At 40.7% G+C, this 11,854-nt stretch overlaps 1 protein-coding gene across 1 annotated transcript; it reads right to left on the bottom strand.

The window, feature by feature from the left end:
- Window positions 1-497: 497 nt before the first annotated feature.
- cbr4 (carbonyl reductase 4) lies at window positions 498-8,811 on the bottom strand. The gene is made up of 6 exons (XM_080877963.1): window positions 8,657-8,811; window positions 7,221-7,371; window positions 5,305-5,425; window positions 5,056-5,192; window positions 1,512-1,646; window positions 498-964 (listed from the first exon to the last, which is right to left on the bottom strand). Exons 2-6 carry the CDS (start codon window positions 7,363-7,365, stop codon window positions 786-788), a joined length of 717 nt encoding a protein of 238 aa, XP_080734089.1. The 5' UTR covers window positions 7,366-7,371; window positions 8,657-8,811; the 3' UTR covers window positions 498-785.
- Between the last annotated feature and the right edge of the window lie 3,043 nt (window positions 8,812-11,854).

The raw sequence follows: 11,854 nt of genomic DNA, 5'->3' as shown, positions 1-11,854 counted from the left end.
ACAGCTTTGCAAATCTCATCAGTGAGCATGACAGTCACCTCTAGCCCCACACATCCACAGTACAGGTCCAGAGCTGTAACTAGACACTCAAAACATTCCCAGCACTAAAAATACCCCCCTACCTCCACCGCTACCTTTAATTCCCTCCAGCTGCAGCCCCAAATGCCTCCTCGCTCTATAGGCCGCGCCAGAGGTGGGCTTGGGGGGCGCAGGCAGGAGGCTGTGGAGGGCAACATGTGGCGGCTGTGAGGGGGTCTCCCAGGGGGACGTGGGGAACAAAACATGAGCGTAAGGATCAGTGGCATGCAAGCGGGCGGGTGCTTTACAGTCATGGAAAAAGACCAACAGCGTTAAATTCACTGATCAAATTTAGGACCCCAGGGCACGGAGGTCTGGACTAGGCCAGACACTCTGGAGTCAGCAGCGTTAGTCATGACTGACTCTCAAAGGCCACGCCCACTGTGGCTGAACAGAGTGACTCAGCAGAAGAAAGTAAATGAGTTTTAACAACATACATTATGTTTGCTTTAATCTGAAGGCTTTTGCAGTAGCAATACATCTGATACGAGTAATAAACACACATCTCACAATCCAGCAGCTTACCAGGTATCACTTTTAACTTAGTTTGGGCAGAGCTCTAGATTTAACTTAAGATGTAAGGCTTTAAGTTCAAAAGTTTTTCTTTTTGTTATCAGTCATAAATTTCTCAATCGACAGTGACACTTAATGCCTAAAATAAGACACTGAATATTCAAAACAGTAGCTCCGGAGGAAGCTGTTACTCCCTACATGGCCAGCTGCAGCCCTCCGTCCACCACCAGCGTTTCTCCTGTAATGTAGCGGGACTCCAGGAGGAAGAGGACGGCCCGGGCTACCTCCTCCGGCTCTCCAAATCTCCCCAGAGGGATGGAGCGCTCTAAAGCCTCCTCTCTCATCCCTGCAGTCATGTCAGTGTGTATAAAACCTACCAAAAGATGGGGAAAAAAACAGCAATGAGATGACAGAGACTGACACAAGCAGTGCTTTGTACTAATTACCAATCACTAATCTAAGGATCTAATCTTTGCTGCAAGTTGCATTGGAGCAGAGAGTGTCAAGTGGCAGGGATGAAAGTGAGGCCACGGTTCTTAGGAATATAAGGCAGCTGGAGGAAAGTTAGGGATGAGTTGCTGCCTTACGTGGAGAAGCTCAAGTATCTCATAGTCTTGCTCATGAGTGGGAGAAGTAAACAAGAGATTTGTGTTTGTTTTACGGTACTGCGTTTGTGTCTGTTTGCATGAGTGACTGTATATAAACTCATTGGTCCACACAGTCTACTCAAAGAGATACACAACCACTTGCGCGCAGTCCTCCAAGGAACCAACAACACGTACCTCGATATGAATGACACTACGCGTAAATTGAACGCTGACCGGTTAAAGGGCTCAGTGTGGTTCTCTGATAGCAGTGGATTGTAGCAGATATTGAGAAGACAGAGAGAAAAGTGAAAGAATCAGAAGCATATTCTGTACCTGGAGCCAGGAGGTTAACCCTGATATTACGTGAAGCAACTTCTTTAGCCAAGGAGCGAGTGAAACCCTCTAGACCAGCTTTACTGGCACTGTAGACACACTGGCCAGAGTTCCCTTTCAGGCCCACAACAGAGCCTGCAGACATGACCAGAGAAATCCATTAAGATGACTTGATTCCACATTTAATATACAGTGGGGCAAAAAAGTATTTAGTCAGCCACCGATTGTGCAAGTTCCCCCACCTAAAATGATGACAGAGGTCAGTAATTTGCACCAGAGGTACACTTCAACTGTGAGAGACAGAATGTGAAAAAAAAATCCATGAATCCACATGGTAGGATTTGTAAAGAATTTATTCGTAAATTAGGGTGGAAAATAAGTATTTGGTCAATAACAAAAATACAACTCAATACTTTGTAACATAACCTTTGTTGGCAATAACAGAGGTCAAACGTTTACTATAGGTCTTTACCAGGTTTGCACACACAGTAGCTGGTATTTTGGCCCATTCCTCCATGCAGATCTTCTCGAGAGCAGTGATGTTTTGGGGCTGTCGCCGAGCAACACGGACTTTCAACTCCCGCCACAGATTTTCTATGGGGTTGAGGTCTGGAGACTGGCTAGGCCACTCCAGGACTTTCAAATGCTTCTTACGGAGCCACTCCTTTGTTGCCCGGGCGGTGTGTTTTGGATCATTGTCATGTTGGAAGACCCAGCCTCGTTTCATCTTCAAAGTTCTCACTGATGGAAGGAGGTTTTGGCTCAAAATCTCACGATACATGGCCCCATTCATTCTGTCCTTAACACGGATCAGTCGTCCTGTCCCCCTGGCAGAAAAACAGCCCCATAGCATGATGTTTCCACCCCCATGCTTCACAGTAGGTATGGTGTTCTTGGGATGCAACTCAGTATTCTTCTTCTTCCAAACACGACGAGTGGAGTTTATACCAAAAAGTTCTACTTTGGTTTCATCTGACCACATGACATTCTCCCAATCCTCTGCTGTATCATCCATGTGCTCTCTGGCAAACTTCAGACGGGCCTGGACATGCACTGGCTTCAGCAGCGGAACACGTCTGGCACTGCGGGATTTGATTCCCTGCCGTTGTAGTGTGTTACTGATGGTGACCTTTGTTACTTTGGTCCCAGCTCTCTGCAGGTCATTCACCAGGTCCCCCCGTGTGGTTCTGGGATCTTTGCTCACCGTTCTCATGATCATTTTGACCCCACGGGATGAGATCTTGCGTGGAGCCCCAGATCGAGGGAGATTATCAGTGGTCTTGTATGTCTTCCATTTTCTGATGATTGCTCCCACAGTTGATTTTTTCACACCAAGCTGCTTGCCTATTGTAGATTCACTCTTCCCAGTCTGGTGCAGGTCTACAATACTTTTCCTGGTGTCCTTCGAGAGCTCTTTGGTCTTGGCCATGGCGGAGTTTGGAGTCTGACTGTTTGAGGCTGTGGACAGGTGTCTTTTATACAGATGATGAGTTCAAACAGGTGCCATTCATACAGGTAACGAGTGGGGGACAGAAAAGCGTCTTACAGAAGACGTTACAGGTCTGTGAGAGCCAGAGATTTTCCATGTTTGAGGTGACCAAATAGTTATTTTCCACCCTAATTTACGAATAAATTCTTTACAAATCCTACCATGTGAATTCATGGATTTTTTTTTTCACATTCTGTCTCTCACAGTTGAAGTGTACCTCTGGTGCAAATTACTGACCTCTGTCATCATTTTAAGTGGGGGAACTTGCACAATCGGTGGCTGACTAAATACTTTTTTGCCCCACTGTAAATCACAATCAAATTACCTGACTCCCAGCGTGCTGGATGAAGAATTTGTTACTCTGTCTGTATAATTTCATAGATTTTCTTTACAAAGAAATATAAACACTGTAAACCTTGAGGTAGAAATCACATTAATATTATTATAGCCGTGCTTGTGGTTTCAGATTCTGGTTGGATTTTCTTACAGGATGCAGTCAATCCGGTGCTTCTTAAGAGCTGCAGTCCCAGGTGTCGGTGGCATTCGAGATTTCAACAAAGCCCTTCTAGGAGCAAGTCTTACCATCTTGAAACAGCTTGAGCCGTTACTTAGGTATATTCAAGTTACTTTTAATTTCAGTTGTCCCTGTGACGAGTGCAGTGTATACTTTCCTTTAGTCTGCAACATCAGAGACCAATAAACTGACCAGGAAGGCTGACTCTGAGAGGAAGTCCCTCAACAAACTTTTATCCATTGTGGATAATCCCGACCACCCTCTGCACCACTTACTGAACAGGCAGCAGAGAACTTCCACTAACAGACTGATTTAGGTAATCTCTTCCTCATGCAGTAATGTTTATAACTCCACACATCTGTTTAGCAGAGAATCATCTGTTCTTTCACCTCACAGCTTTTTTTCCCCAAGCCTGCACCGTTTACTACACTTTCCCCAATACTGAGACTAATATCATCTACCATTAACTAAACTTGTTGTTTTCTGTTACATTTAGTATTTTATTATATTCTATACTCACTTATTCGTTATCCTGTAAATTATGTAGGTTGTTTTTAGCCTCTCAAACCGCTTTTTTCAACAAATACATATTATTTTCTGTATTTAATGTACCAACAAAAGAAAGAAAAAAAGAAAACAGCTGGAACACTAGAAACTCAAACTTTACCACCTACTTGTGCCACCATCTTTTCTCTGGGAGGTTTCTATTCAGGATTCTTTTAGTAACCTCTCTCTCTCACTCATAATGTATCTGATTACAGTTCATGAGGAAAAAGAAACGTAAAACCATACATCCACAAGCTTGTTGCGTGAATTCAAAGAAATTGTCAGTATCTGATTTTATTTGGACTAAAATGAGCACAAAATTACGGTGGCCCTGAGAGGCCAAACGGACTGCAACTTAAGAAAACACCAGCAATAAGAAAAACGCTGCAAAAGCACACAAAACACAATGGCAATAGGAGAAACGACAACAGAAATAGGAAAAAACTGATTTCCAAAAGCACAAGGGAAGTGTTTCTGGGGAGACAATAACCCAACGGACAAGTTGCACGAACCCAAAACATGCTTGGTGTGTTTTATCATGATTCATATAATACTGATGATGGATTTTTAGGCGAATAGTTAGGCTAACACACTTACCTCTCATCTTTTCTTTCCTCACAAAACCGATAGATCCTCCACTTCTTTTAAGTGTCTCCCAGCGCAATTCTTAGCATATTTTGGTCCCTGCAACATTGGGTTATTGTCTCCCCAGAAACAATTCCCTTGTGCTTTTGGAAATCAGTTTTTTCCTATTTCTGTTGTCTTTTTCCTATTTCTGTTTTGCTTTTTCCTATTTCCATTGTGTTTTGTGTGCTTTTGCAGCGTTTTTCTTATTGCTGGTGTTTTCTTAAGTTGCAATCCGTTTGGCCTCTCAGGGCCACCGTACAAAATAATATCCTCCTTAAAGGGTACACTGACTTGAATCTATAAAAGTAGTAACACAGCCATCTAGTGGTTAAATTGAAGACACACCACTAATGTGAATCATCAAGTACCTATATTAACAATAGCTGCTCCTTGGCTGTGCAGCATGCTGCGCAGCGCTGCCCTGCAGGTCAACATGGAGCCCAGCAGGTTGGTGTGAAGCAGAGCCACCATGTCCTCTGGTTTGGTCCTCAGTAGCAGACCATCTCTGTGCAAACAGACAACAGCAACTTGCAGGGGTTCAGCATTTACATGCGTCTAAATATGTCTGCAAATGCAGCTGAGAATCAGTAGAGGTGTCAACTTCAGTGCTTGCTCACCTGTTGATACCAGCTGCGTTCACGAGATAGGAGATGTTTCCACAGGTCTTCTGGATCATTTCAAATGTTTTCTGCACCTCCTGTTCTTTAGAGATGTCACAGCTAAAAGCAATGTGCTCATCTAGAGAAGACACACATCAGATCTACTGTCGGCATCACTGCAGTATGTTTATAAAGGTCCTCTAAGTCTACACTGAACCTTGTATTTAATTAAAAATGGGCGTAGCTTCTGAGTGCTTTAAACCTGCAGTCTTTCTAATGGCCAGCAGGGGGCGACTCCTCTGGTTGAAAGTCTGACTGTATAGTTGCCGTGAGAAAACTACCATATCTTCTAACTTGGTTTATGACCTCAGTAAACTATTTACTGATGAGTTTATGTTCTCAAGCTCTCATTTCAAGCCTTGCCAAATACAAAACAGTGTTGTCTTTGTAAAATATGTTCGACGTTATAGTCACAAAGGATTATACAAAGGTTAATGGTTTATGACATAGGTGTCAAACTCTGGCCCGCGGGCCAAATTTGGCCCGCAGCCTAATTACATTTGGCCCGCGAAGCCATACCAAATTACTATTAGAGCTGGCCTACTGGTATTATACAGCTAATATATATTGTTTAGTATTAAGCTTTGCTTGTTCCATATTCAGTTTTTCAGCAAAACGTGTTTGAGTCCATAAGAAAAGATTCATTCTTATATATATCTGGAGGAATAAATATATTTCAATAAATATTAACGTTAGCCCGCGACTTTGTTCTAGTTTTGAATTTTGGCCCACTGTGTATTTGAGTTTGACACCCCTGGTTTATGATATTTAACATGTGATTGACTGACAAGTTACTAGAGTGCACAGAGTCTCTCTGTTTAGTCACATCTAGTTTCAAAGCCAAAAAACCCTCAGTGTGAGATATCATACCAATGTCACGTACATCTTTTACTTACAGTTGATGGCAGTGTAGAGCTAGACTATTTAAAATAAATATCCCACCCATATTTATAAAGAAAGAAGGAGCTACATGCTTGTTTATTTATAATGTGTACTTGCAAAGACTAAATCAAAATGATACAGAGAAGTCTTTAATTTTATTATTTGTAATTTTGAATAAATCTACACAAGGAGGTTTTGATGCATATTTTTATTTACTCTGTTTGATCTGAACTGTATCTGTGACTCCATTTTCTTCTGCTTATCTAGTGGGTAAATGAAACTTCTTAAAACATCTCAATTATAAATACTCCCCACATTACAAAAATTACAAAAACTTAAACTGTGAAATTCATTCTTTTTTTTCCTTCTCAAAATTTGGCTTTTCGGTGTTGTAAGTAAGAATGAAGACAACATATGCTGTTGTTCTCTGTTGTTTTTGCCAATTTCATAACAAATCTGCATTTTAAGCTTGAGTAAATTAAGCCATACTTTTGAAAATAAAAATTGGTAATTTTCCTTTAGAGGAGGGCCGTTGTGCAGAAAAAAGCACGCTAATGAAAAGCTCTAATAGCTCTGGCACATGTCTGTACACTTTACTCATTAACTCATTTATTAGTCCAAAATCCAGGGTAAGGTTTACGCCACAGCTACCTTAAATCAACACTATTGGTAATTACCAAAATAATTTTTTATGTTTCTGTAATGGTTAATGCACCAGTTTGTGCAAGCTTGTTAATAAAAATAATATTTTTAATCCTAAAAAAAATTGCTATTTTACTAGCAGTGGTTGAATGTTCTGCTTGATTAATTTAGTTCTGAGAGAAGTCCAGTGTGCTGGTTATAATTTGGGTATTAAAACAACAATTCAGTTCAGTGAGTTCAGTAATTTAATTTGTTTTTCGCAGACTTCTAAAATACTTGTGCTTTCTTTTTATATCCGGTGATCTAATAATTTTGTTAAGCACTGTATTACACACAGCACAGCATTATACCTCCATGCAGAGATGCCACAGTTGCCTGGGCGACGTCTTTGTTCCTGGAGACGACGGCTACCCTGCAGCCTCTTTCTGCCAGCAGGCAGGACACTGCTTTCCCAATGCCTCTGGAACCCCCACACACTACTGCCAGTCTGGACATGATGACCTGCAGGAGAGGCAACAGCTCAATTACAGCTACAGAACAGCATCCGGACTATCTCAGATGAAACACAGGAGAGACATGCCTGCTTCCCTTTATGATCTTCATAAGTCGATGGTGTAGTCTGATTATTGAATGGAAGCTACACAGCATAAACACACAGCATTTTTATCCCTTGTTCCATATTTCAATCGGCTCTGCAGGCACTTTTTTCTAAAGTCTGGCTGAAGAAAGTAGGGAACGCTTTTATTATAGTCAAGTGCAGGTTAAACTCTGTATGGGGAAAGTCAGTGTCAGATGGACACTACCACAAATGAAGTGACAGTAAATTAGAAAAATTGTTATTTTTTGTCAGTTATTATTCAGTGTTACACAAATACAAATATGATGTGTCCCATGTGTGTTACATATAAACAATCTTTTGTTGAGATCTGGTCACCCTAGTATATAAGCATAATGTATTTATATGACAACTTATATGTGTAATAATAACACCCTGTTTGCTTTAACAAAGTTTTCTTTTGGTTTAGGACTGAAACACTGGGATTACTGGGATTTTTGTCTTTTGAGTCAACACACATCAGTCTGAATGTATTTTAGATGCTGAAGAAACACTGCGATAGCAAACAGAAAAACAGGCTTTAACAGCTCTATCTATACTACGGACAGATTGATTAACCATCACTGTTAATAAGGGAGAGAGGCAAAGGTGGTAGGGTTTGGACATGTGCAGAGGAGGGATGGCCGGTGCTCACATATCACACTTGTTCTTCTTAAGTTGTAGATAAACAGGTACCGGCTAATTTATAAAGGGCTACCTTTAGAGACCTTGTCACTGAGGCTACGCGATTATACTTTAAAACCAATTTTTTTAGCTCCTAAAATTTGGAGCAGTCTTCTTCGGCCATCATCGGGTTGTTTGAATGTGCGATTTGTTTTAAAAACTCATTTTATAGTATAGTATATATTTTCCTTTAATCTTTCCCCCATTATTTTGGCACAGAGTTTATATCTATTTAAGTGCACGGAAGCGCGCGTGCTGGGATGAATACGTGACGGTAAGGTTGGTTGTTTGTCTGTATGGGTCTAGGCAAGTAAACACAGCCAAGATTATAAAACATGACACCCTGCCTTAACATGTGGGACAAAATGCTCTGCAGCACAACACAAAGTAGGACACCGGGTCACTTCAGTGAGGCTAAGAGTCACAGTCGCTGTCCGGTAAATAGTAGCCGTATTTAGCTTTAAATGTCATCGTACAGTTACGTTTATGCAGCGATATGATACTTACCTCGTTTTTCTGAGTCTAACACCCCGTTTGAGAAACACTGTTACAAATGTAACAAATGTTATTTACTGAACAAATAAAGAATACCAGAGGAGCGGGTAGTCATGGGCGCCGCCATGTTTTTTGTTGTTATTGTGCTGGTCGTTGTTGGTCGGTAGAGGGCGCTGTGGTAACGCTGGATTGGCTGAACTGAACCAGCACTGCTTTGATTGATTGGTGATTTTTTTTACCTTTACCCAGCCACTGTAGTTCCACCCTACACTGTCCACTGTACGTTACACCGTGTGTACACTGACCCACTTTGCCATCTGACATTTGCTGTGCTTGTTTTGCTATATTTAGTCTGACCGTTTTATTCGTTTTTGTTGATCTATTTTACTTTAAAGAATCACTTTATTGTAATATATTCAAAAGCTTCTGACATAGTTTTATTATATATTTTTTAAAATATTTTTATTTATCTAGCTTATTTACTTCCCTTGATTTAGCTGTTAGAGTGCTTGTTATCTCAGTAAGCTGTTTTATTTTGTTACATCCTAGCTACTTTTTTAAAATGGGCTTTTTTGTTAGAAATTATATTTATTGTTTTAACTGATGTAGCACAGGAACTTCAACGTTTTTCAAATAAATACAGCATACCTCATCTTTATCTTACTGCCAGTGAAATAACACTGTGATTTCTATTTGCAGCCATTCATTTTTCCACATTGTTCCCTTGTGGAAATATATCTCATGAAGAAAAGCAAATCTGTCATCAGTGCACACAAAAAAAAGAAAAAAGGAAAAAAAATGAATCATGTTGAGACCGGTTGGGTGGCCTTGGCCCACACCTGGACAGTTCATCAGTCTGAGACTTATTCTGCCAGATTGATTTGCTGAAGCAAAATCACATTCATCACCTGTGCCAGAGTGGATATGTAGCCCTGAGCGCTGTGAATCATACACAGTATAAAAGGAACAAAATGCAAACACTACAAACAGTTTGATTTCTCTAAATGTGGTGACTCTAAGCCTGTCAACCGAAAGTTCATTAGGTGTGCTTGTGCATCAGAGAGACACTGGACTGAATTTCTTTTCAGAGAAAGAAAACACTTTATTTATTTAGTTCCTGGAACTATTTTGCCTGATCATTGGGTTATTTTTAAATGCTGTCACATTTTCTTCATGCCCTACAAAAACACACGTTTACTTTTCTGGTATAATTGCACAGAAAATCTATTCCAAGAAGCCAAGCACATAACTCCTGCCCGTTTCCTCGGGCACTGTTAAAAAGTTCAAGGAGGACTTGATTCCTTTTGCTGCAGTCAATTGAATCAGCTCACACGCCTTGTGCTTAAACGTTATCAAGAATTGTTGACCTTGGGGCCTTAATTCTTTAACTCTACACAGCACTCCTAACTCTGAATATTTTACCTGGGCTGTGCATACATAGCTTTGCCTATATTTACACACAGTCCCTACCCAACCTGTAACTCACAGTCCTGTCAACCTGAAATATTCCTGCAACAGATTTAGCACATGTGCATAATCTACTAAAGCACAACAACCCAAGTGGACAGATGATATAACACAACCTAGAATTACAAACAATGATTAAAGTGTAAATGTTCCTTACAAAACACTTTTTCCCCCTTATTCCTCCTCACTATAGTCTCATACTTATATATTGGAGTAACTTATTTCCATGGAAACCCATCCTCTGCAGGGAGCTGTGTGCAACACAATGACCTCTCTGGGTGCTTGTCAGTTCCTGTCAACATTTCCCAGCTGAACACTCTGGGAAGGCTCACCTCTCTTTACTCTGCTGTAAGTCATGGGAGACACTGCTTGGCAGTAACAACCGTTTATTAGCAGATACTATAATGAGCACCCAAATAGATTTAATTTGAAGCACCCAGCTCTTTGCTGTCGTTGTTATGCAGCTTAGTTTGTATTGCACTTGTTACTGTTCTTTTCTTTATTTCATGACTCCTCCTTGCCCTCCTCCTCCACCACCACACCACCAGGCTTTCAGAGCGTTAGTTCAGTCTGAGACACGGCTGAAAAAAAGAGCCTTTGATCACCAAGAAATACGCCACTGTTTCTGAAACACTTTGGTTTCAATTAATCAGATAAGCCACTTCTAATATAAAGTGGAACAAATGAAAGATGCTTTAATACTCAATAAATAATCCTGGTAAATATTTCTGAATATGATTACTCTAGAGTGTCAGCTTCTGAACTGAAATACAAAGCTACTGGATAAAAAGCAGTTTTTGGCCTTAAAACTGCCATTCTCTATAAAGGCCACCAGGGGGCATTATCTGTAGTTGTAAAAAGTTAAGGTGCTGACATCAGTAATTATCTTAATGAGAGGTTTATGGACTTAGTCAGGCATTTTGGCTTATAATGAATAAAATATGTTAATTTTGTAAATGTTAGTTATTTTAAAAGTCAGAAAGGTCATCGGCTAACAGCTTTCACCAGACGTTAGCTAAAGAACATGTACCCTATGTTTGACAGTCAGACGGACCCTCACTCATCACACCTGGTTTCATCTCTAGGCTTCAAAATAGGACTTCACAAACCAGCAGGTGGCTTCACTGTGACTATATTCATGTTTTATACCGTCTATGGTGAAGAGTGACAGAAAGGGAAGTGTAGAAGTTCTCATGACAATGTGACAGGCCTGGGCTAAAAGAGGCTCAGTTTTTATTTTCAATAAGTTACACTTTTCAGTTTTATTTGAAGCTGCTGTACTCAATAGCTATCTGTTAGACTTCACCTCTGCTAACTTCAGTCACTGAATTGGGCCTCTCCACTGTGGTTTGCTGTGTGATGCAGCTTGCCTGAGAAGTTCTCCACCTTGAGGTGAGTCAAATTCTAGTCTTTAATTAGGAGGCACCTGGGTCTGTACTCTCACTACTTGTCCAAATATAGACACATGTGGCTCCTAAAGGTAACACTATGGCAGCCAGAATGCTAACACTGTGGCTTTGAAATGCCAGTTTATGTCAAGGTGGCCATCTTTTTTATACAGTTGATGGACAAAGATCTCTCTTCCTGGCAATAATCAGTGTGTGTTTACAGTACTGTGGAGACGTCTTCTGTCACCACTTATTTCTTTATGTTTTGCTTCCAAGAAGTCACACTTAAGTTCTGCAGGCTTTCTGAAGATCTGGCAAAGTTTTTTGTTTTTGGACATTGGCTCCTTTTTCTGCT

The sequence above is a fragment of the Rhamphochromis sp. 'chilingali' genome (genome assembly GCF_963969265.1).
Source record: "Rhamphochromis sp. 'chilingali' genome assembly, chromosome: 3".
Taxonomy (NCBI): domain Eukaryota; kingdom Metazoa; phylum Chordata; class Actinopteri; order Cichliformes; family Cichlidae; genus Rhamphochromis; species Rhamphochromis sp. 'chilingali'.
This window is presented reverse-complemented; position numbering and strand designations above follow the sequence as displayed.

Bases quoted from the DNA above. Each gene is read 5' to 3' on its own strand.
- cbr4 (XM_080877963.1), bottom strand. From the start codon at position 7,365: ATGTCCAGACTGGCAGTAGTGTGTGGGGGTTCCAGAGGCATTGGGAAA. The intron at 5,426-7,220 runs GTATAATGCTGT...TGTCTTCTCTAG, and splicing joins TGTGGCATCTCTGCATGGAG to ATGAGCACATTGCTTTTAGC. The intron at 1,647-5,055 runs GTACTTGATGAT...TCATGTCTGCAG, and splicing joins AGCAGCTATTGTTAATATAG to GCTCTGTTGTGGGCCTGAAA.